Source organism: Petaurus breviceps, unplaced genomic scaffold, assembly GCF_028583685.1.
Source record: "Petaurus breviceps papuanus isolate PSGF00001 unplaced genomic scaffold, PetGlider_PUasm1.0 154, whole genome shotgun sequence".
NCBI classification, from domain to species: Eukaryota; Metazoa; Chordata; class Mammalia; order Diprotodontia; family Petauridae; genus Petaurus; species Petaurus breviceps.
Window position 1 is genome coordinate 2258482 of NW_027185715.1, and position 25267 is coordinate 2283748.

At 40.6% G+C, this 25267-nt stretch overlaps 2 protein-coding genes and 1 pseudogene across 3 annotated transcripts; 2 read left to right on the top strand and 1 right to left on the bottom strand.

Moving 5' to 3' along the window:
- Positions 1–2: 2 nt before the first annotated feature.
- EEF1AKMT3 (EEF1A lysine methyltransferase 3) lies at positions 3–12668 on the top strand. The gene is made up of 3 exons (XM_069080525.1): positions 3–1222; positions 1478–1589; positions 11747–12668. The coding sequence occupies exons 1-3, from the start codon at positions 1052–1054 to the stop codon at positions 12127–12129; spliced, it is 666 nt and encodes a 221-aa protein (XP_068936626.1). The 5' UTR covers positions 3–1051; the 3' UTR covers positions 12130–12668.
- Positions 2492–3399, bottom strand: LOC138156495 (RNA-binding protein 34 pseudogene; annotated as a pseudogene).
- Positions 12669–13390: 722 nt separating the features above from the next.
- On the top strand, positions 13391–23761 carry TSFM (Ts translation elongation factor, mitochondrial). 2 transcript variants are annotated; one of them, XM_069080495.1, is made up of 6 exons: positions 13391–13547; positions 13733–13885; positions 15798–15926; positions 17526–17648; positions 18267–18354; positions 23178–23761. In XM_069080495.1, exons 1-6 carry the CDS (start codon positions 13491–13493, stop codon positions 23582–23584), a joined length of 957 nt encoding a protein of 318 aa, XP_068936596.1. In that variant the 5' UTR covers positions 13391–13490; the 3' UTR covers positions 23585–23761. The 2 variants fall into 2 exon arrangements, with proteins under 2 accessions (XP_068936596.1, XP_068936605.1); XM_069080504.1 differs by lacking the exon at positions 15798–15926.
- The last annotated feature ends 1506 nt before the right edge of the window (positions 23762–25267 follow it).

Sequence of the window (25267 nt, forward strand, 5' to 3'; positions counted from 1 at the left end):
GAAATTTTATTTTATAAGACTTTTTTTCTGAACAAAAATGTATTTCCATTACTTCTCACCTCGCCCCCCCATTGGAAAAAAAGGGAGATAAAAAGAAAATCTTTAAAACAAATAAAAGAAACAGCCGCATTGACCATATAAAACAACTAAATTAAAAAAAAATTTTTTTGCAGATGGGGAAATTGAGATCAAAGGAAGGTAAATCCTTTACCTAAAAAAAATCACACAGGTAGGGATTTGAACCCAGATCCTCGGACTCCAGACTACTGTCTGGTTTGCTACAGTAACATTTAGAATTTAGGATTTTAAAAATAGTTATTAATGACGTTAGGCCCTGTAGTGTGTGAACTTAAAAAAAAAATTCCTGATAATTATATTTTAGAATAATTGTTTCCTTTTAACCTATGCATTTTGTGCATTTAAAAACATGATTCTGAGAAGGAAGAGGTCCATAGGCTGCACCAGACTGTCAAAGGGGTCCAGGACATCCTCGCCCCGCCCCCCCTCCCCCCAAAAAAGATTAAGAACCCTTGCAGCTAGTTCAATTCTCCCATTTTACAGTTGGGAAAACTGAAGTCCAGAAAGGTTAAATGACTGGCCCAAAGTCACAGAGTCAGTAAGTGCCAGGATCGGGAATCATACTTAGACCCTGGAGTATTCTTTCTACTGCCACCACCACTAGAGGAGTTCCCTCTACGGTCTGGGGAAGACTGGGACGGCTCCCCCGCCCTGCCACGTAGTATAGCATTAACCATTCCCGGGTCTCAGGTGTCTGGGCCAGTCGCAGATGGTAGTCTAGAGTTCGAGGAAGTAGGGTAGGAGGAGCTTGGGCTGGCGGCCAGATCTACTTCGTTCGGCCTCCCGAGAGTACAAGGAACCTAGTATGTTGGGGATGCCAGGGGTCTGACCTCCCCTTCCTCCTAGTTGGAGGCATCACGGTCTCACTCCCGCCCGGCCACGTGGAAGCCACCCCTTCCTCAAAAGCTTGGCCGGCGTCCAGAGGAGTCCCTCTGTGGGCTGGCGCTCGTTTCCCCGAGACATTCTCTCCGGGATGTCGGAGTCAGATTCCGAACTGGAGTCGGAGGCTGTGTTCCCTCAGGAGGACGGGCTCTTCGCTGATTCTTACACAGAAGAGACTCAGTTCCACTTCTGTGGTCACGTGCTGAGCATCAAACAGAGCTTCGGGGCTCGGCTTGGGGTGGCTGCGCCTGTGTGGGAAGCGGTGAGGACTGCCGGGGTGTACTGGGTGGTCAGCAGAGGAAAAGGCGCTTAGGGGAGGAGAGCAAGGGGGCTGCGGTGTTTTCATTTCTCTTCTCCACTCTGGATCTTCTAGTTCGGACAGAGGAAACCAAATGTAGGTACGAATTGGGTTACCTCTCTAATTAGGCAACGATCTGCTTTCTCTTCCCAAAATTTCTTTCCCTCCCTCCCCCCACTCTCCCCATCCCATCCCCACCCCATCCCCCCACCCCCATAGGCTCTGAGTCTATGCAGTTACTTCGAGAGGAAAAATCTCGACTTCCGAGGCAAGAAGGTGATTGAACTGGGCGCTGGAACTGGCATCGTGGGCATTCTGGCAGCTCTGCAAGGTAGGTGAGCTGGCCTCATAGATCTCCCAATTTGAAAGGATCTGGGTTAATTTAGTCCAATTCTGTATTGTAAGCCAGTCTTTCCTGTCTTTTTTTGGTTTGTTTTCCTGTTGGGGTGAGGGAGCCCAATCAGTGATTCCATAAGTTTAGGGACTTCCCATTGTGGGAGGTCCCATCACTAATGCAGGTTGTTAGCCGGTCTTTAATTTATAGTTCTAGAGAACTATATGAAGCATTGAAAGGTTTACCTATGGTCACACAGCTGTTTGAGTCAAATACCCCTCCGTCATGTAATACTAGTTATTTCAAGTCTGCCAGGCATAGTGCTAAACGCTAGGAATACAAACAAAGGGGAGAAAAACCTCTCTGCCTCTTTATACTGTCCTTAAAATGTTATATAATATGACATAAGGCATGTCTTCCTGGGGACTTCCTCATGGTTCACAGTGTCAAAAGCTTCTGAAAGAGGCTAAGTGGAATGTGGACTGAAAAAAGGTAAATTAATTTAGAATTTAAGCGATCACTTGTAATCTTGGAGAGAGAAGTTTAAATTAAGTAGCAGAGTGGGAAGCCTCATTACTGAGGATTGAGAAGTAAGTGGGAGGTGAAGAAATGGAATCCCATGATGTATTGGAGTTTGACTGCAGAAGGGAGGAAAAAAAAGATAAAGGTTATTGGCTTGAGGGGATGGCAAGCTCAAATGAAGATTTAATTATTATTTTTTTTTAAGATAAGGGAGACCTAGCAGGGAAGGAGTCTATAGTTAAAGGGATATTGAAGATGAAAGAGAAGAAAGGATGGAGCAGGGAAGTACCTTGGAGGGAATAAGATCAAGAATGGAAAGTAGGGGGGCTGCCCTGGCAAGAAGGGCCTCTTCTTCAGTAGCAACGGATGCAAAGGAAGAGAGAATGGGAGATGATTAAGATAGATTTTGAGGTTTAGAGTAGGGGAGGAGAGGGAATTTATACTATACATGCTCTGTGTAACAAAGTTACATAGTCATCAACTTCATTTGTAAATCACCTCTTTTTTCTTTTTCAAGGGACTAGCTTTTTCTCCAGCAAATGTATTTTCTGAATGCTGTCCTATGTTTTTAGGAGGAAAGTTAAGTTTGTGCTTAAATTTAGTGGAATTCTCCAAAACTGCCTGGCGAATGTGGTGGTTTAACTTTTTCATTATTAACATAAGGTTTGACTCATAGTTTTCTTCCCATCAGTTCAGAATTGTTTAATTCCAAAGCAATTTGTACAGCATGAGTATTCTCAAGGAGCACATAGCCTTTGCCAACTCCAATCACTTCAAATCTCACAGTTATACTGCTAGAACACTTCCACGGTCAGAAGTGCTTGAATAGCAGCTTTTTCAGTTTTGTAAGGGAGGTTCTGCACAAATACTGATCTCTTGCTCCTCAAAGGAATGTCAGATATGAATTCGACTCTGGGAAATCCCTCTGTAATCTGAGCACCATTTCTTTTCAGTGCCTTTTCAGCAGCACTCTTTTCCTTAAAAACAACATAATCATTCCTACTCTTCTATTCAGGGTGAACTTCACATTTTATTGCAGCAATCTTTTTGAATAAAGTGCTTTTTTCTGGACCCAAAGAACAGAATTGTATACATTCTATTTGTCCATACTCTTTAAAAAATTACTTCAGTTCATTTTTTTACAGGTGACAGGTAAATTTCCCACAAATACAGTTGTTTTGTTTTTTATTCTTTCTTCTGCCTCACTGACATGAATCTTCTTTTTTTTATTTGCCTCAAGTGAATAATTTGAATTATCAAGTACTTTACCATCTCCTAGGAGATTAAAGGATTTAATTTAAAGAGATATGAGTAACTACTATTAGGAAAGGATGTTCTTTCCAATTTACTAAGTAATATTTGATAAATTGGTAGGGGTTCTGAGGTTACTTAATATGATGAGAAATATGTTGAAATTTTATTAAAGAGAAAATATACCAGGTATGTCTGGCAACTGAGATGGTGACTGAAGGGAAGATTAAATGGAGGGAAAAGAAACAGATGTGAGACAGCAAAGCAATGGAAGATAGGGTGAGCAGCTCCTCATCTGGAAAGTAGCAGGTTGGATAAGTGGCCAACAGCTGTTTCAAAATAAGCCCTTCAAGAGTGGCATGAAACACCTGGCATTACTCTTCAGCTCCTCAGCTACACAGGTGCAGCAACCTGTCTATATGTCTACCAGAGACCCAATTCCTTTTTACAGGTTAACATCGAGAAGAGAAAACATAAAAAAAGATGAGATTGCATTCCCCAGTCAAAGAACTTTTGCTTCTATTTTAACAAATTAAAGTGAAGAATAGTAAAGGAAAGTATAGAGAAGGAGTTCTCCGATACAGATAAAAGTTTGACAAGTAGAGAAAGTGCTTTGGTATCTGATGATCTTGAAGGGGAAAAAAAGAAGAAAAAATGCAAGCTAAACAAATGGAGAAAAGGAAAATTTCTCAAGCCAGTGATAATGTCAAAACGGCAGATGGTAAAATACTTGATAATTCAGATTATCCATTTGAATAATTATTCAAATTATTATACCTTTCCCAGTATATTTTCTTTTTTTTAATAGTTGACTTTTTTTTAAATACATATACATTTATTTGTCTTCTGGCTTGTTGAAGCAGTAGGTTAGACAACACTTGCCACAATAATGTGTGTCAAAATGACTAGCCAGAAAGACCAGTACCACATTCTTCAGAAGGGGACTCTCATTGAAGGCAGCTAATCTTGTCATTCTCATCAACCTTATAGTACTTCAGAACAGCAAACTTAACTTTCTCTTATACTTATTCTTTCTGGGAGTGGTGTAAAACTTCTTTCTCTTCTTGGCACCACCATGAAATCTTAGAACAAGATGAAGGGTAGACTCCTTCTGAATGTTGTAGTCAGACAAAGTACATCCATCTTCCAGTTGCTTGCCCACAAAAATCTTTGTTGATCAGATGGAATACCTTCCTTATCTTGTATCTTGGCCTTGACTTTTTCAATTGTATTGGATGGTTTGACCTCAAGGGTCATGGTCTTCTCGAAAGTCTTCACGAAAATCTGCTTTGTGGCACTGGGTCCACCCATTGATGGTGGATCTGAAAGAGCTACATTTTCTCTTTAATAAAATTTCAACATATTTCTCATCACATGAAGTAAAACTCAGAGCTTCTGCCAATTTATCAAATGTTATTTGAAAATTAAAAAATTATCCTTTCCCAATAGTAGTTACTCATATCTCTTTAAATTAAATCCTTCAATCTCCTAGGGTTAAATAAGTATTAAAATTACTGAACATACAATTTATTAACAATGAAATAAATAATAAAACTGATATAGATAATCACAATATTTTAGCTGTGAGAATGGTCATAGCTAGATCTTCCTCCAAACATCACTGTAACTACAAATTACATTACACAATTCCACCATTCAGTTTACTCTCTTTGCTTTTGTATTTGCATCGTTATTGCTTAGCATGGTTTTTCTGAGGCAATTGGGGTTAAGTGACTTGCCTAAGATCACACAGCTAGTAACTGTCAAGTGTCTGAGGTCAGATTTGAATTCAGGTCCTTCTTACTCAAGGGTCATTACACCACCTAGCTGCCCCTCATATACTAAATTCTTTTTTTTTGTTTTTTGTTTTGCTTTTTGGAGGGCAGTTGGAGCTAAGTGACTTGCCCAAGGTCACACGGCTAGTTTTGTGTTAAGTGTCCAAGGCTGGATTTGAACTCAGGTCCTCCTGACTCCAGGGCCAGTGCTCTATTCCATATACTAAATTCTTTTTTTTTTTTTTTAAAGCAATCGGGGTTAAGTAACTTGCTCAAGGTTACATGACCTGTTATTTCTGGGTGTGGTGCTGAGTATCTCTGCCCGGACTTGATCCAGGTCATCCCGACACTGGAGCCGGTGCTCTTACTCGATGAGCCACCTGGCCGCCCCTAAGCAATTAGGGTTAAGTAACTTGCTCAAGATTACACGGCCAGGTATTTCTGGGTGGGTGCTAAGTGTCTGAGCCCGGGATTCGATCTCCAGGTCTTCTCAACACTGGAGCCGGTGCTCTTACTCGATGTGCTACCTGGCCGCCCCATATACTAAATTCTTAAGAGATACTTTTTCATTCACTCATTTACTCAATGTACCAAATAAAGTCTTTTTTCCCAAGCATTTTTTTTCATCTTCTTTACCAGATAAATGTTAAAACACTTCTAAGAAAGAAGGCTTCCCTTTCTTTTCTCTGTCTTTCCCAACATGACAGGAAAACTATCTTCAGCATCTCTCAAGCCATTTCTCTTTATTATCCCTTTCTAGACTCACATCTTATAAAATTACCTTTATAATGTTTGTTCATAAAATAATAAAGACAGTTCTAACAAGAAGTTACTATGTGTTGCTCAAGCCTTGCCAAAACCCAACCCTGGATTACCACCACTATTTGTCTTCTACATTCCTGCAGCTGAACAGATCTAGAGGAAGTCACATCAACCTGATTTGAGTTCGTTAAAATCTATGTTACTTACCTTTAACTGGGCCCTCTTGCAGCAAGTAAATCTCTTACTCCTCCCTGATTGCTTCTCTATTCTATTTCTCAGAGCATCTGTTCCAAACCTTCTCTTCTCCTTTCAGTCCTGTCACATAACCCCTCTCCTCTGTCTCAGCTGAGAATCTCATCTCAAAATTTACCCAGAGATTTAAAGCTCTTCCTTATGAACTCCCTCTACAATTCAAAAAACCTTTTGCTGTCACCCCTTATTCTCTCCTCCTTTACTCCAGGCTCTGATGAGAAGGCTTTTCTCTGATATAGGCTTTTCTCACAATGGCCAGCCGTCCTACATTTACTGACATCCTCTTACCATTTTCTTCAGCAATTTGCTCCTATAAGCATCCTTTCTCTTTCTTTATAGTCTTCAGTTTCTCCTCATATACTGATTCTTTGGCTGCGATCCACACACATACTCAAATCTTTCCCAGACTTAAAAAAAATCAATAGAAATTCCCATCTCCTTAAACCATTGATCTATTTCTCTCCTAAAAAAACTGAATACACTCATTGCCTCCGCTTCCTCTCCTCTCCCTCACTTCTAAATCCCTTGTAAATCTGGCTTCTAATCAGTTTCCTAGCCTCATTCTCCACTGCCCCTCAAGACACATATCTTATCAAATCTTGTTGTTTCTATCAACAACATTTATTAAGCAACTACTTTGTGCCAGGCACTGTGCTGGGGATATAAGGAAAGGCAAATGCAATCCCTGTCCTCAAGGAGCTCACAGTCTAATGTGAGAGGCAACATGTGAACAAACAAGATATATCCAGGATAAACTGAAGACAATCTCAGCAGAAAGGCACTGCTAGCATTAAGACCAGAAAGGACTTCTTTCAGAAAGTGAGATTTTAGATGAGACTTGAAGGAGACCAGGGATGATAACTGAGTGGAGAATAGACTAGAATGGGGAGAAACTTGAGATAGGGAGTTTGAGTAGTCAAAGTGTGAGACAATGAAGGCCTGTACTAGAGTGGTTTCTGTATCAGAAGAAAAGGGATTAAGAATCGAAAGGACTTGATAACTGATGGGATATGGCAAGGGGAAGGAAGTCAGAGAGAGTTAGGAGTTGAAGATGACCCTTGAATTAGGGAAGATAAGAAGGGGGGAAGACTAAGGGAGGAAAAGATAATCAGTTCAATTTTGGATATTTGATTTGAATTGAAATAATTGATTTGAATTGGAAGTCTCTAGGGGGCATCTAGTTTGAGATGTCCAATAGGCAATTAAAGATTTGAGATTGGAGGACAAGAGAGAGTTTAGGGTTAGAATAAATGGATCTCAGAGTCATCTGTAGAGATTTAATTCATGGGAGCTGATGTGATTGCCAAATTTAAAAATATAGAAGGAGAAGAAAAGAGGGTCTAGGACAGAGCTTTGGTAGACATACAAGCTAGAGGGATTGAAAAGCCTGGATGAAGATCCAGCAAAGGACAGCGAGGAGAAGTCAGACAGATAGAAGAACTAGGATGAAGTAGTGCCACAAAAACTTTGAAGAAAGAAGAGAGTGACTGACAGTGTCAGAGGCTTCAGAGAAGTTCATGAAGGATGAGGATTGAGAAGAGACTACTGGATTTGGTGATTAAGAAATTATCGACTTTGGACAGAGAAATTTCTTTCTTTCTTTTTTTTTTTTTTTGAGGGCAATTGGGGTTAAGTGACTTGCCCAAGATCACATGGCTAGTTTTTGTGTTAAGTGTCTGAGGCTGGATTTAAACTCAGGGACTCCTGGCGCCAGGGCTGGTGCTCTATTCACTGAGCCACCTAGCCGCCCTCATGGATATTGAATGGTAAAGTAGGAAGCTAGAAGGCTGAGTTAAGAAGAGAGTGAGAGGAAAGAAAATGGAGGCATTGATTGTTGTTGACTCTTTCTCAAGGAGTTTAGCCATACCAAGGAACAGAAATCTAGGATGATAACTAGTAGAGATGGATGATTTTTTTGAGGATGGGGATATCTCCACAGCATCTCTTGAATCTGTTCCCTTTCTCTATTCATGTGGCCACCACCCTAGTTCAAGCCCTTGTTACCTCTTACATGGATTGTTGCAATAACCCTCTAAATGGTTTCCTTGTGTCAAGTGTCTCCCCTTTCCAATTCATTCTCCACCAAACTGTCAAAGTTATTTTCTTAAAGCAAAGATTCAATCTTGTCATTCCCCTACTTAGTAAATTGGAGTGGTTCCTTCCTATTTCCCTTATGCTCAAAGATAGCTTCTTTTGTTTGTCATTCAAAAGACTTCACAATCTCCCGTGGCTAAAATTCATTCCCTTCTCACCTCTGCTTCTTAGAAACAAGTTTTCTTCAAAACACAGCTCAAGAATACCTAAATGAAATCCTTCTTGATCTCCCCAGCTACTGGTGCCTCCTCTACCATTACTTTGTATTCCTTTTGCAGAGATTTTATTTATACTTATGAAAGGGAATGATTGATTCTTGAAAATCCAATTCTTAATCATAGAGGAGGGGTTGAAACCGAGGTCAAGTGTTCCCTTTATGAAGTTCCACTTATCACTCAAGTGAATCAGTTGAATAAAATAAAGAATGATAGGCCAAGTTTCAAGGTGATCTTTAAAAGTCAGGAACTGAGGGGTGGGTAGGTGGCGCAGTGAATAGAGCACTGGCCCTGGAGGCAGGAGGATCTGAGTTCAAATCCAGCCTCAGACACTTCACACACATACAAAAGCTAGCCGTGTGACCTTGGGCAAGTCACTTAACCCCAATTGTCCTAACTTCCCCCCTCCAAAAAGCAAAATCTAAAAAAAAAAATTAAAAAATAAACAAATGAATGCTTTAAAGGAACTGGCAGAAGAATCCTGGAGCTGAAGAAATAGATGTTGCAAAAATCCAAGTGAAAGGAAGGAGAATGGAGTAAGCAGATAGAGGGCTTAATATATGCCAGGTTCTGTGCTAAGCACTTTGCAGAGGCAATCAACAAAAAGAAAAATATGGATAGAAGTTTAGAAACTGTGTTGCTAAATAACTCCCCTGCCCTTTCCACACAACCCAAAGTAGGTAATCTTGTAACTTCTTTCTACCCTTGAGCTCCTTCACAGAGTTTGAAGCTTTTTCCTTTGGGCATGTAGGGAAGTTTGTTTTAAATATTTACTTTGTCTTTATAAACAGTGGTAATCACTGGAGTTTGCTTTTGCAGTCTATTGATTTGGGATATGGTTGGGTGGAAGCAACTGAGGAAAAAACATACCTAGAGAAAAGACAGAGATAAATCTAACACTGAAGTGTTTTGTCAGAAGCACTGTCTCCAATTTCTGGTTAGGGGCTCAGAGCTAACAAAAGATAAGACAGGCTTGTTCTACTTTCCAGGATGGAGGAGGAACATATATAACAGGAAATCTATCTGGGCAATAGGTCAGTCATAGGATAAGGAGTAAATAGGAGTGGCTTAACAACCAATCTCTTTAACAATGCCATAGGTATATGTGTATATGTTGTCTCCCTGATAGGGTATAAGTTCCTGAAGTCAGGGACTATTTCTTTTTTGTTTTTTTTGTAGACCTAGTGCCTAGGACATAGTAGGTGCTTAATGTTAGAAGCATTGTTGTATTTTTTTTTCACATTTGTGTCCTCAGTATCTAGCACAGTGACATAAGATAACCAGGTGGAGAGAATTCTGGGGTCTGGAAGTAGGTGCTTAATGTTAGATGGAGTTTTGGAATGGTCACTAAGTAAGGAAAGTATTACAGAAAATTAGTCAGGAAGAATAAAAGGATTTTTTTTTGGTGCAGCAGTGAGGGCCCAACATCAGTGTAAGTACATAAGATTTGATAACATAAGCTTGTGGGAAACCTAGTCAGTATTTTCTTATGATGTTTCACAGCAATATTCAGTAGCTGATGAGTATTAATGGAGAAGGATGGTAGAAATAATCCCTTACATATTGGTTTTGGCACTGTACGATCAATGAAAGAATAGGAAGAAAAGTGGTTCTAGAATAGATGGTATACAGTTGAAGTGGTCAACCTTGGAGTTGAATCATTCAATCAACTAGCATTTATTTACCTTGTGCTAGGCAATGTGATGAAAAAGTAAAGAATTTGAGGTCAGAATGATGGATTAAGAGGGTAAGGATGAAGTCTGTGGTAGAGTGGTAGTGGTAGAGCAGGGACAAGTCATGGCGAGGACAAAGACTAGGTATGAGAGGAGTGACTCAGAGGTAAAGATGGAAAGATAGGAGTCTGATTGAAAATAGGAAGTTGGTGGTGGGGTGGAGCTAGGTGGCACAGTGAATTAGAGCACTAGCCCTGGAGTCGGGAGGACCTGAATTCAAATCAGGACTCAGACACTTATTAGCTGTGTGACCCTTGGCAAGTCACTTAACCCTGATTGCCTCCCCAAAAAACAAACAAACAAGAAAAAGCCCAAACAAAAAAGCCCCCCCCCCCAAAAAAAAAAGAAAATAGGAGGTTGGAAGTTCAGCAGTAGGGAAATTAAACACATTCCTTTGGCCCTTCCTGTTCATGTATATGAAGTAAAATGAAGATGAAGAATATGGTTGTTAAGGAGGTTAATGATTTGGGAGATTAGCCTGTCAAAAGGACATCAACATTCATGTTGAAGTCCCCAAATAAGAAGTCAAGAGTTGGGGTGAACAATCCATCAACAATTATTTATCTGTTATGTACCAGGTGTTCTGTTAGGCATTAGACAGGAAGTATATCTTGTATTGTTGTATACTTTTTCCCTTCAGTTGGAATATCCTCCTGACTCCTCAACCCCTTTATTAATCAGTTACTTTATAGGGAATTGCTGTTAACAATCTCTTTACTCTACCATTACTGTATCCAACTACTTTTTTCAAACCATTCCTTTCTAATATAGGTATATACTGTTTTGGGCAGTTGGTGATAAGACTGAAAAGTGTGGTAGGGAAGAGGCCAAATATACGCATCATATAAAGGGCAAATAGAGAAAATTGACTTGATCAGAGTTCCATTTTTTACAGTTTTGGAATACTTGAATTCCTGTCTGAGTTTATGTTAGAAAGATACCATTTTGTCTCATTGAATTATGTCTTTTATCCTACTTAACTGTGTACATATCATGTCACACAACACCCCCTCCCCCAGCCCTTTAGACTCTTAAATTCCTTGAAGATAGAGACTGTATTATTTCTTTTTTTTTTCACCTTTGTGTCCTCAATATCTAGCACAGTGACTTAAGATAACCAGGTGGAAAGAATTCTGGGGTCTGGAAGATCTGCCTTAGAATCCTACCTCAGACACTTACTAGATGTGTGACCCTGGGCAAGTTGCTTAGCCTCTGTCAGCCTTAGCCACTTACTAGCTGTGTGACTTGGGCAAGTCACTTAACCCCGGTTTGCCTCAGGTCCCTTTTCTGGAAAATGGGGATAATAATAGCACCTATCTCACAGTGTTGTTTTGAGGATCAAAAATGATACATGCAAAGTGCCTTTGCAATCCTTAAATGCTTCATAAGTGCTCCCCTCTGCCATATGTAGGTGGAATTTTGAGAGACTTATTATATAAGGAGTCACTTTTTTGAAGGAGCCCAGAACTGAAATTTTTCTAGACATTTCTGAATGGTGATCCTTCAGCTAATCCCTAGACCTCGTTTCTCTTCTGTTCTCTCTCTTCCAGGGGGAGATGTCACCATCACTGACCTGCCTCTGGCTCTGGAGCAGATTCAGGGAAATGTTCAAGCCAACATACCAGTTGGTGGCCGGGCACAGGTCCGAGCCTTGGCCTGGGGGCTAGACCAGGGTGTGTTTCCTGAAGACTATGACTTGGTGCTAGGGGCTGATATCGTATATCTGGAGCCCACATTTCCACTGCTCCTGGGCACCCTTAGACATCTCTGTGGACCAAATGGCACTATCTATCTGGCCTCCAAGATGAGGGAAGAGCACAGGACAGAGAGTTTCTTTCATGATATGTTACCACAGCATTTTCAGCTGGAGTTGGCACAGCGGGATGAAGAAGAAAACATTAACATATATAGGGCTACACACAGGGGAGGCTGAGAAGTTCCCTTGTGCCTCCACTTCCAATTCTTCCTCACTTATGACCACACACATTCCTCTGATCAGTCCTTGGCACTAAGTCTCTTGGTATTGAGAAGAAGTGAAGAATATTAGCAAATGGAGAACCATGCCTAATGGCCAAACACGACTGATTTCTGGGCCCTGGGTGAGGTGTTCTATGCTTTCATGTCCTTTCGTCCTTTGATTCTGTTTTGCCGTCCTAGACTAATACTGGACATCATTTTATTGGAAGCCCCAGACACTCTCCTCACAAAAGCCCTGATGGGTTGTCAGTAAGAAGGCTCTCCTTTCCTGCTCTAGGAAGTGCACCGCTGAGTGGGGAAACTGACCTGAAGGAATTTGGATGGAATATTGTGGCTTGTCAGCAGAGCCTTTGACTGTCTCTCCCACAGCAAGTAGGGACTTTCTTGCTTTTCTGTTTGTGTCCCCAGCACTCAGCACAGTGCTTTGCATATAATAACCAATTAATAAATGCTCCTTCATTCATGTGCTTGCCCTGGTGGTGGGCATGTTCTCAATTCTGTTTTGTTTTTGTCTTTTTTGTTATTGTTATTGTTTTACTTTTCTTTTTAAAGGAAAGACAAGATCATGAAAAGTATCTTCTGCATCTAAGGCCCTAAAGTTTATGTTTTTAGGCTTTGGAAGAAAAAGAATTTCAGACTACCTGTGTATACTTAGGCACGGGGCATCATGGAGTGCCTACGCAGATTAAGCTTCCCATTGGGGGGGTGGGGAGTTAGGGTACAGCAGGCATATTTCTTTCTAAAAGAGGTTTCATGAGCTCGTGGAAAGGGTACTGAATTTGGAAAGCATTTTTAAAAGTGTCTACTATGTGCCAGTTATTGTGCAGAGTGCTGGGAATGCACAGAAAGGCATAAAGGCAGTCATTCAATCTCTGAATCTGTCACATGTAAACCTCGGTTTACTCATCTATAAAATGGGGGTGACTATTCCACCTAACTCGTGTGTGGGGGGGTTTTAAGTGTTGTATAAATGTGAATTATGATTCCTGCCCTCAGCATTCCCCACTCCTTCACTGGAGGCAGCCTTGCCACAAGACCGCAACCGACCAGTGATGTATTTGTCTTGATGACCTACGGGACCCATCCTCTTTCCAGTTGTGGCCAATCCTTGCTCTACGTTCCCTTGAACGCCCAACGAGTGCGGAGGACCTCTGGCCGGCAGGTGGCGCTGCCCTCAGCTATAGCTAGTTTAGGGCCGGCTCTGAGTTTGTCCCAGTCGCCGCTCCGTAGATTCCTCGTCTTTCCCCAGGTCCTCGCGCACGTGCGCGTGCGCTCTGGAGGAGGCGAGTTGCTGCCGCCCGTGTGGGGGAAAGAGTCATGTCCTTCTTTCGCTCGCTGAGGCTTTTTCAGCACTTGGTCTCCCGGAGCCGGCCGGTAAGGGGTTGTGGCGGCGGAGTGCGAGTACTCCCTGGCGCCCGGGGCCCCCCAGCTCTCTCCTCCTCCGCAGTCCCCCCTGCCCCCCGGCTGCGTCCTTCCGGTCCCCTCCTCATCTCCAGCCTCCTCTCCCCGGCGCCCTCCTCGCTGCCTGCCCCTCACCTCCCTCCCTCTGTCCCTCCCAGGTGCCCGTGGGGTCCCGCCCCGTCCACGCGGGAGGCGTGGGGCCCGAGGCCGCGTCCAGCAAGGAGCACCTGAAGAAGCTGAGGCGGAAGACGGGCTACTCCTTCACCAACTGCAAGAAAGCGCTGGAGACGTGCGGTGGCGATCTGGCGCAGGTGAGGGAGGCCGGGCCGCCCCGGGACCCGAGGCCGCCTTAACGGAGCTTAGCCCGACGTGCGCCTAGAGGGACGCGGCGCCGACTTGTGCCAGGTCTCACCGCCAGGACGAGGCCGGGCGGGATCCGAACTCGGGCCTCTGCGTTCAGAGAAGAGGTTCTTGGCCCCCGTCCTTTGACCCCTTTGGCTGCCGGTGAATTTGCTGGATTGTAAGCTCCTCGAGGCCCGGGGCTGGCTTTGCCTCCTTTTGTGCCCTCATCCATTAGCACAGTGCTTGGCTCGTAGCTCCATAAATGTTTGTTGAATGAATGAATGGACGGTGATGATGAATGTTTTTAAATGCGTGAAATAAAATGCATAAGATTTTAAAGGAGACCAATTGTATTTTGTCAAAATTTTGAAAGTTTAAGAACTGTAGGTTAAAAATCTGTTCCCTTTTTCCTACCGTAATTGTATGTAATCAGTATCTAAGCTGCTAATTTAAGAAAAGGTTATGTTTTACAGCAAAAGTGTCATTGAATCCTGGCATTCATTCAGTCAGGCAAAAAGTCAGCATTTATTAAGCACCTACTGTGTTCTGGGCACTGTGCTGGAGTTCACATAAAGGAAGCAGCCAAGATAAAAGCAGCAACAGCTAGTGTGTATGTAAGCATTCTGAGGAGTGCAAAGGGTTTTATACACATTACCTCGTTTGAACCTTACAGCAATCCTGAGACGGAGGACCTGCATTTTACAGAGGAGGAAACTAAGATTGTGGTTTGCCTGGTTCACACAGTAAGGATTAAGAGCAGGATTTAAATGGGTCTTTCTGATTTCAAATCTAGCACTCTAGCCACTATAAGAGGCAAAATCTGTGCTGCCTTAGCTTGGGGAGAATTGAGTTGAGGAATACTACTAGCTCCACATTTCCTTGGAGGAAGACACCCTTGTGCCTGCCTCTCAAGTGGTAAATTCTTTTGAGATGTAGGAGGATGAAAGTTGAACTTGGACCCACATACTCTTAATGTATATATCTTTTTTTTTTTTTAAGCAAATCGGGGGTTAAGTAACTTGCTCAAGGTTACACGGCCAGGTGTTTCTGGGTGGGTGCTAAGTGTCTGAGCCCTGATTCGATCCCCAGGTCATCCTGACACTGGAGCCGGTGCTCTTACTCACTGTTCTACCTGGCCACCCCTTAATGTATATGTCTTCATGCACAGCTGCAGAGGACTCAACTTCCCTGAGCTTGTTTTCTCATCTGTAAAATGATCATAATACATACTTTTTGTGGGGGAGGCACCTTTATTTATTTCTTTGTTTATTGGGGCGCAATCGGGGTTAAGTGATTTGCCCAAAGTCACACAGCTAGTGTGTCAAGTGTCTGAGGGTGGATTTGAACTCCGGTCCTCCTGACTCCAGGGACAGTACTCTATTCACTGCCACCTAGCTGCCCCACTTTTATTTTTAACATTCATTAAAAAAAAGTTTTTTGAGCTCCAAATTCCCTCCAGCTCCTCCCCCACCCATTGAAAAGGGCAAGCATTATGTCAATTATACATGTGAAATCATGGGAAACATTTATATATTGGCCAAATACATGCTTTTCTTAAATCTGTAAAGCAGGTTGTACAGGAAGGTACTATATAATAAGTGACAGTTGCTGTTATTCTCCATATTTTGCCTTAGCTGTTACAGAGCTTTAACTGTGCTCAGCTATTTAGAAGCAAGAGATGAAGCCCCTTTGTCTCAGGAACCCATTGTTGTAAGACTTGCTTTTTGCATTACTCTCCAGATTGGCATTTAATTAGATAATTTGGGGTTCAGAGGAAGCAGAAAGAAATCGAAGACAGGAAAACATTTAGAATCTTGCAGCTCCAGAATTCTTTGTCTGACATGTTGGGTTTTGTTTGTTTTTTTCACCTATAATCTGCAGGCTGAAGCTTGGCTACATAAGCAGGCCCAGAAAGAAGGATGGAGCAAAGCTACTAAACTTCAGGGAAGAAAAACTAAGGAAGGGCTGATTGGATTGTTACGGGAAGGGAATTCAGCTGTCATGGTAGAGGTGAGCCCCTCACATGCACTGGTTTCCAGGAATAGTTATTGATCCTCAAATATTTGGCTATACCTGTACCAGGTATTTTGGATGGAAAAAGTGATAAACTCTAGAAGAGCTGTATAATATTCAGTGAAACAGAGTAGGCAGTGCAGTCCAAAGTAGTCAGCAGACATGGTCTCAGTGATAGGTAGTTTTATGTAAAAATGCACAAAGGAGTGTTGAGGAGAGGCCCATCTACTTGGTTCTCTCTTTCTATTTTGTACCTCTCCCATGCACTTTTATTCTAATTTGTGTTTGTCTCTTCACCTCAGAGAAGTGGTATTGTGTAATAGAGAGCTGGTCTTGGAGCCAGGATGACTGGGAATTCAGGTCCCACTTCTGATTCAGCCTAGCTTTGTGACTTTGGGCAAGTCACGATGTAAATCACAGAGGAGGTGTTGGCCTGCTTAGGTAGAGGAATTTCTCACTTGGGAATTCCACATGCAAGTGAATTCATAGGTCTAGTTTCTGTTCCTAGCCTTCATCTCCTCTATTTCCTAGGGTGTAAGTTCCTTGAGTGGAGACACTTGGTTAACTTCGTCTTTATATTCCTTATATTAAGGGTAGTTCCTTACACATAACTTCAGTGTTCCACACCTTCACCTTCATTGTTGTCACTGTACTTCTGATGCTAGTCACAGCTTCTCTTTAACTTGGCAAATTGTGTTTGAAAGATGTTTCACCTAAAAAATTCATTGCCTTTCTGCCAGTCTGGTCCAAATTTAGCTAGTTTGGTCCTTGGATAACAGACGAATAACACATTCCACTGTCCTGGACTTGAAATCTTTCCAGCTTAGTAGGACCTTGCAGAGCTTTTCTCCCACTGGCATAACCTTTAAGATCTTACTATTACTTCCATGCCACATTCTGATGAGGACTTTAGAGTTTTTCATGTACATAACAGGTGCTGCTTAAATTTTTGAATTGTTAATTCAAGGTAGATATGAATCTTTTTTGTCTAGTCTTTTTATTTTTATTTATTTATTTATTTTTAAGCAATTGGGGTTGAGTAACTTGCTCAGGGTTACACAGCCAGGTGTTTCTGGGTGTGGTGCTGAGTATCTGAGCCCAGGATTCGGTCCCCAGGTCATCCCGACACTGGAGCCAGTGTTCTTACTCGCTGTGCTACCTGGCCGCCCCTTTTTTGTCTAGTCTTATAGGATGTCCTGAACAGGTTAGAAATTTTGTAGGTTAGACAATGGAGAGAAGTAATAGACATGGAAGTAGGTTAGGTGTCATTGTAGATAAAAGATCAGAAAAAGAGAAAGGAGAGGACAGGACATGCAGTGAAGGGGAGAAGGTTCAGTTTGGTAATCACAGTTAAGGCATCACCGGTAATGTTCTGAAAAGACCTTCTCAACTGGCATGTGTTGCCTAACCCATCATGACAAGAGGCAACCTATGTTTCTGTTCTTCTGCCGGCAAAGATAATAATGGCAGTTTGAAAAGATGCAGTTATGTCTAAAATACAACCTCACCTTACTTTGGTTTGTAGTAAATAAACCTTCCTCCTTTTTATGAGTTTGCCACTAACCCAGAATTTACATCATGAATTTTTTCCCACAGGTGAACTGTGAGACAGATTTTGTTTCAAGAAATTTAAAATTTCAGCAACTGGTTCAGCAAGTGGCCCTTGGAACCATGTTGTACTGTCAGAGTCTGAGAGAACAGCTTTCTACATACAGCAAGGTGAGTTTGGGTTTAGAGTCATCAAAGCACACAGTTCAACCCTGATTCTTCCTCCAAAATGACAACAGGAAGGCATTACTGGATGGTCAGATTAGAAAAGACAAAAAAAAAAAAGCTGACAAAACAATTCTCCACACCATTTTCTGATCCCTCAGACAGTCTCATTAGCAGAGACACAGGGAATAAAATGTTATTCAGTGGAATCTGAAAACAATATATGTAGAGAATGGTAGCATTTCTTAAGACTATACAGCATAGGCAAAATAATATGAAGCAAGAGTCAGATATGGCCCAACCCCACCTCGCTTGATATCAGTTTACTTTTATATGGATGGGATTGACCTAAATGATTTTTGAGGTCCTTTCAAATTCTGAAATTACCTAGAATTCTCCGAGAGGAGGAGTTCATATTCTAGAGAGATTGACATTGGTGGTAGAATAGGATGTATATAAAAATGTAATAAATGTGTAATATTACCAGTATAACAGAGAAAATGGTATTAGTATAAATTTACACTTAAAAAGTTTAAGTTGCTTTATTTGGAAGAGATCAGTTTTGTTCAGGTAAGCTTGGTGTTTTGCAAATTGATCTTTGCTTTCCTTTCTGTGTGTATTCAGGGTTTTCTAGAGACAGCTGAACTCTCTCAACTTAGAGCTGGACCTAATAGAGAAGACTCTCTCAAGGACCAGTTGACATTATTTATTGGTGAGTATTGGCAGTAGACCCTATACTGAGGCTAAGAATAGAAATCAAGAAGTGGTTCCCACTGGGCAGGCTTATTTTTAAGAAATCTTATGATAATTTCTCAGAGTACCAAAATCACCATAATGGGAGTAGGATTATAAGATATTCAGGCTTCTACATATGTGAATCCATAGGCATTTAGCAATCTAGTGGTTTGGACATCTTATTTCTTTTCAAGGCAAGAATTATCAGTTAGGGAGTTGTGGGAACCTTTCTAGTGAACTTGCCCAATGTGGATTGCTGTGGGTGGTGAGGGGAATTTTGGTTTATCTTGCTTTCACCTTGTGGGGAGGATGGTTGTGGAATGCTGGAAACCAGCTGCTTCTCTAAAGTTCCTGACAATGAGAACAGTCCTTTTTACCAGATCAGATCTCACTGTCTGCAAACTATTAGTGAGTCATAGGAACGCGGTTAGGCCGAAGTTTAGGGGGTTTATTAAGTAATTCTGGAAGAATCTGGGTGTTTTAGCCTTGTCTTTTTTTTTTTCTGGGGAATTACTGGAACTATTAAGTAGATTTCTTGAATTGTTTTTAAAATTAGTTTTCATTTCTGGGTACCTCTTTTTCATAGCCTTAAAATATAACTCTGGGGTGTATATGTATGTATGTTTGTTCACTTGAGTAAATCAGAGGTAATTATTTATATCTCTTTGCTGTTCTGTCCCCTTCTTTCCTGCCTGTTTGACTCTTTTGTTTCTTGACTTCAGAGGGTAGTAGTATTGATAAAAAGGGAAACTGTAGGTAATTTTTGCTGCTTGTGAGCAACTCTGGGGAAAATAATTTTTATGTAAAGAATACATATTTAAACTGTTAGGTAAAATGAAGTTTGGGGGGACCTCAGACACTTAACACACACACACACACACACACACAAACTAGCCGTGTAACCTTGGGCAAGTTACTTAACCCCAATCACCCTCCAAAAGGCAAAAAAAAAAAAGAAGTTTGGGATTTTTGTTGTGTCCTGTTATATCTCTTTGAGATTCTGTTTATCTAAAGTAGCATATCTATAATTTTTAAAAAATTCTTTATTTTTGGTGTGGCTAGGTGGTACAGTGAATGGAGCACTGGCCCTGGAGTCAGGAGGACCTGAGTTCATATCTGGCCTAAGACACTTAATACTTAACTAGCCGTGTGACCTTGGGAAAGTCACTTAACCCCAATTGCCTTGCCTTCCCCCCTCTAAAAAAAATTATTTTTGACATTCATTTTTGAAAATTTTGAGTTCTAAATTCTCTCCCTCCAGCCCCTCCCCTGCTCATTGAGGAGACAAGCAATATGGTACCTAATATACATGTGAAGTCATAAAAACATATTTCTATATTAGCCATGTGCCCCCTCCCTCCCAAAAAAGGCAAGAAAAATAAAGAAAAAACCTGTGTCATGCTATATTCAGAGTTCATCAGTTCTCTCTCCGGAGATAGATAGCAGCTTTCTACATCATTAGTTCTTTGGAATTGTCTTGGATCATGGTATTGATCAGTATAGCTAAGTCTTTCACAATTGATCATTGTTAAAATATTGCTGTTACTATGTACAGTATTCTCTTGGCTTTGCTCCCTTCATATTGCAACAGTTCATATAAGTCTTGCCAGTTTTTTTGTGTCATGTCCATTGAATTAATATTATTGTGTTCCTACTCTGAACAAAGCACTGGTTATGCTAGAAAAGCCAAGACTAAAAGGAAATTGTTCTTGCTTTCCAGGAGCTTATGTTTTACTGGGGGGACATGAAATATGTACACATATAAATAAACACAAAGTATGAATAGGGTTATAAACTTCATCTAAAATTTTTTTTAAATTATGCATTAATGTTTTTTGTTGTTTTGTCATAGTCATTTCAGATCGTTATCTGTTCTTTAGACTTTTCCTTAGTTTTTTAGTTATTCAGCCTTTGGCATCTTTTTAGTGATTTTTTTTTTTTCATTTACCTGGTCGTATGTTTGTTCTTTTGGTTAGGCTTACTTTGCTCTGTGTCTGTTCATTCAGATCTTTCCATGATTCTCTGAATTCCTCATATTTAACATTTTAAACCACACAACATTTCCCCACTACCTTCATATAACCTAGATTTTTCAGCCATTCACAAATGCTGTGCACCCTCTTGGTTTCCAGGTCTTTGCCACTACAGAGAGTGCTGATGTGAATATTTGGTTATATAGTCATTTATATAGGAGTTATTAGACCTTTTTGTTGGGGTCTATATCCAATATTGTGCTCACTGTATTAAAGGGTAAGGGCAGTTTAGTTATTTTTCTTGCACAGTGTAAAATTGATATACAGAATGTTTAGATCACTTCATAATTCTACCAACTGTAGATCAGTGTACCTGTGTTACACTCAGACTCCCCAACATTTACTATTTCCCATCTTTTATTTTTTTTTCTCAATTCGTGTAGTGTAAGATGAAATATCAGTTATTTTCATTTGCTTTTTTTTTTTACTGTTAGTGATTTGTAGCATGTTTTACAATATGTTCATCACACACAAACTATAGTTTGTAGTTCATGTGCAAGCTGTTTCTATCTTTTGGCCACATAATCTTATTAGAGAGAGCAGGAGTCACCAAACTGCCAGCCAAATCCGTGTCCTCCCCCTGCCCAAGCCAGTGAGCCAAGAACATTTTAAAATACAATTCAAATACATAATACAATACAACTTTCTTTTAAAAATGTAAAATACCAAGCTATCTTTGGCTAGCTGACTGTAAAGAAATGGGGCAGGCCAGATTTTGCCTGTGACTGGAGTTTGTCAGTGCCTATGTTAGGGAATTGCTCTCGGTATTATGTAATTGTGTCACTTCCCTATATGTTTTGGTTATGAGACAGGTAATATTTTATGCATATATTTTCCTTATTTCATTGTTTCCTCTTCCAACTCTTTCTTCATCAATTTTATTTGTTCAGAAGCTTTTAAATTTTATGTAGTCAAAATTGTCAGTCTTTTATGATAATCTTTTGTTTAATTAAGAATTCTTCTTCCTCTAACCATAGTTTTGAAGTATCTTACCTCATTTTCTCTCTTTAAATGGTGTGACCATTACGAGTTATTTCAAGAGGGAAAGAGCACCAATGGGGGGGAGGGTAGCTACAGGAAAGACCTCCTACCAGTGGTGCTGTTTGAACTGGGCTTTAAGATTTTTTTTTTATTAAGACCTGACAAGCTTCAACATGAATATATCCATGTAAAAAGAGGAACAGGAAAACTGAATGGAACTATTAATTATTGTTTTTTTTAAGTATCTGTTAAATTTAACATAGTAGTACACTGACATCTTTTTTATTCTTCCTATTGCTCTGTTCTGTGTATTTCAAAAATGCTTAATTGATAATCTTTTTTAACATTATTATCACTCTGCCCCCTCTCCCCCCACTCCTCCCCTTTCTCAGTGAAATCCCTCCCTTACAAGAAATAAGTATAGACAAGCAAGAAAAATTCCCACATTGGGCAAATCTGAAAATATTATGTCCCATTCAGCACTTGGTCCATTGCCTCTCTGCTAAAATGTGGGAAACTATCATCCTGAGTCATCTGGAGTTGTTATTAGTGATTGATTGCATTAATCAGGGTTCTTAGAGTTTCCAATTTTTTTTCCTTTTATGGTCATAATCATTGTATAAATTATTCTCCTGCTCAGTTTATTTCACTGAGCATTAGTTCATGTAAGTCTTTTTCAGATTTTTCTAAATCTGCCCCTTTTGGCATTTCTGATGATGCACAGTATTCCATTACATTTATATGTAACATTTTTAACTGCACAGCATTTCCCTATTACCTTCATATATCCTATATTTTTCAGCCATTCATAAATATTATGCACCCTCATGGTTTCCAGGTCTTTGCTACTGCAGAGAGTACTGGTATGAATATTTGGTTATATAGTCATTTGTTCAGGCATTCCCCAATTAATGGGCTTCCACCCTGTTTCCAGCTCTTTGCAACCACAAATATGCTAATGTAAATTTTTTGTAGATCTGTATCCTTTCCCTCTCTTTGACCTCTTTGTAGTAAGTATATGTATAGCAATGTCAGAAGTCATAGTTTAGTTCCATATTGCTTTCCAGAATGGTATGACCAATTCCAGGTCTGCAACACTGTTGTAGACATTAACAATTGTCTTTCCTTTTTTGTCATTTTCATTAATCTGATGGAGGTGAGATAATCCACTGAATTGTCTTAATCTACTTATCTTTAGATATAGTTGTTGATTGCTTTTATTTCTTGTTTGGAGAACTGTTACTGTCTTTTGACTGATTTACCATTTACAGCTCATTTTATATATTTGTATTAGTTCTTTATGTTTTATGTATCAGACCTTTGTTAGAGATGTTTGTTGCAAAGATTTTGCCCCAGCCAATTGCTTCCCTTCTGATTCTTACTGTATTGATTCTGTTTAAAATATTTTCAGTTTTATATCATGAAAGCTGCCCATTTTTTCTCCTTTGATCTGTCCTCTATTCTTTGGTGAAAACTTCTCCTAACCATAGTTGCAAAAGGTGCCTGATCTCATTCTCCCTTTTTCTTTATGATGGAACATTATACCAAAGTTAATTTCAAGAGGGAAAGAGCTCGATTAGTGTAGGGGAGGGTGGTAATTTCAGAAAAGGCTTTGCCTCAGGGGTGGTGCCTGATCCAGGCTTTGAAGAAGGTTAGGGATTCTGTTAGACAGAAGTAAGGGGACCACATTTCAGGCATGGATGGCCACCTGTGCAGAAACATGCAGAGACCGTTTCTGTGAAGATGGTGATTTTGATAGCTTTGCTTAAGTTTTGTTTTTCTGCAGGTAAACTGGGAGAAAACTTGACTCTTAAGCGAGCTGCATGGGTGACTGTACCAAATGGATTCTACATTGGTTCCTATGTACATGGAGCAGTGCACAGTCCCTCTCTCAGTAACATGGTGCTTGGGAAGTATGGTGCACTAGTCATCTGCCAGACATCTGAAGAGAAATTGAATCTTGAAGACCTTGGCCGACGACTTGGTCAGCATGTCGTGGGAATGGCACCTTTGTCTGTGGGCTCAATGGAAGATGAGCCTGGTGGAGAAGAGGAAACAAAGATGCTTGCCCAGCCTTATTTACTGGATCCCAGCATCACATTGGGACAGTTTGTAAAGCCCCAGGGTGTGTCTGTGGTAGATTTTTTGAGGTTTGAATGTGGAGAAGATTTTGGGGCAGAAAAAATAGAATAGATACCATGGACATTCTGGACCTTAAAAAATTAACTGAGCCTCTCTGTGTCCTGAGGGGATTGGTTTGATCACTATTTCAGTACTAAAAGTGAGCTGTTTCTCTCTGGGTTTATGGTAAAACTGAAAAGGTAATTCACTGCAACAGCTCTAAATAAAGATGCTTTCCTTCTTGTAGAATCTCGCCTTCTTCCTTGTTTGTAAAGTTGTGAGTTTATCTTGTCATGGCATGAATTTGAATCGCCATGTTGGTGACAGCCCCTGACTGAGCCTGTTAAAGAGTGGGTAGCTTTTTTGGCTTATCTTGTATATTCAGTGAAATCATGGCCTGTGTATCTTTAATTCTGCTTTTCCCCTTGGTCATTCCCATTCATTTTAGCTCCAATAAATGGCCCCAAGCAAAATTAAATAATAAATATCTTAGAGGAACCAGAAATATCCCAAGGGACACGGAGATGTTCTCTCTCCTCCCCATTAAATCTATTCACTCTAAGCTCAGGTAACTGTCTTTTTATGGGCTGCCAGAGCCCACTCCTTCATCTCCTCTTGTAATTATCCTAATTCATCTAGACTGACATTAACTGCCCTTGTATGTGGCTGTATACCAGGTGCTAAGGATACAAAGACAAAAAAAGGAAACAATCCCTGTCTTAAGAAAGCTTTTTGGGGGGCATGGAGGTGGGGTAGAGTATAGAGTACCCCTGGGGCCAGGCTGACCAGAGCTATAGTGTAATATATACAAAGTAGCATCAGAACTCTATCAAGAACTAGGGACCTGGAGGCACTCAGGAAAGCCTTCTTGTAGGAGGTGGTACTCTGAGGTAAGGAAAGGAATCTAGGGATTCTAAGTGACAGAGGTGGGGGTGGAGTGCAGCCTAGCACTGTCTTCTCTGCACAGAAGATTCTCAGATTGGGAAAAACCTGTAAAGACTCATGTGAATCAGTGTGGAGTGAAGTAAGCAGAACGAGGACAATTTGTACAGCGATGACAGTGTTGTGAAGGAAAACAACTTTGAAAATCTGGGAAAGACAGAGCCACGGGAAATAGCATGTCAAATCAGGGATAGGTAGGAGCCCAGTTTGATTTAATGGGAGATAGTGTTTCTGGAGTAGTGAATTTGGAAAGGTGAGTGGGATCTTCAGTGGCAGGCTGCCTTTTTTGTATTTTATCTTAAAGGTGATGGTAGACTGGAGTAGAGGTGTGATGTAATTAGATACATGTTTTGGGAAAAGAAATTTGGCAGCCGTGTGGAGGACACGTGAGAGGACAATTTTGCGATCTTTGTTTATAATTTGCATCAGCCTCTAAGGTTACAGATTCAGGTGTTTGTAGAAGTTCTATCAGAAACTAATGAAAATGTAATTTGTGTTAAACTTATGATTCCTTTCTATCTAAAACTGGTAAAATGCAAAAGTTCACTGGAAAATGGGGCTCATTGGTTATGTGTATGGCATTCTTTGAAGATAAATTTCTAGAGGCTCACATGCACAAGTAGTGTTGGACTTGTTTACTGAAATGAACACCAAATGGCTTTCAAGCTCTCTTGCTTGAATCTTTTAGTATGACCAAGATGTTTGTTTCTTTGACAGCTATTGGACAAACTTTGTTCTGTTACAATAGATACTGCTGTATTCTCATTAACCATTCCACAGCTGTGAAATTCATGTTATTTGCTGTATGAGCAA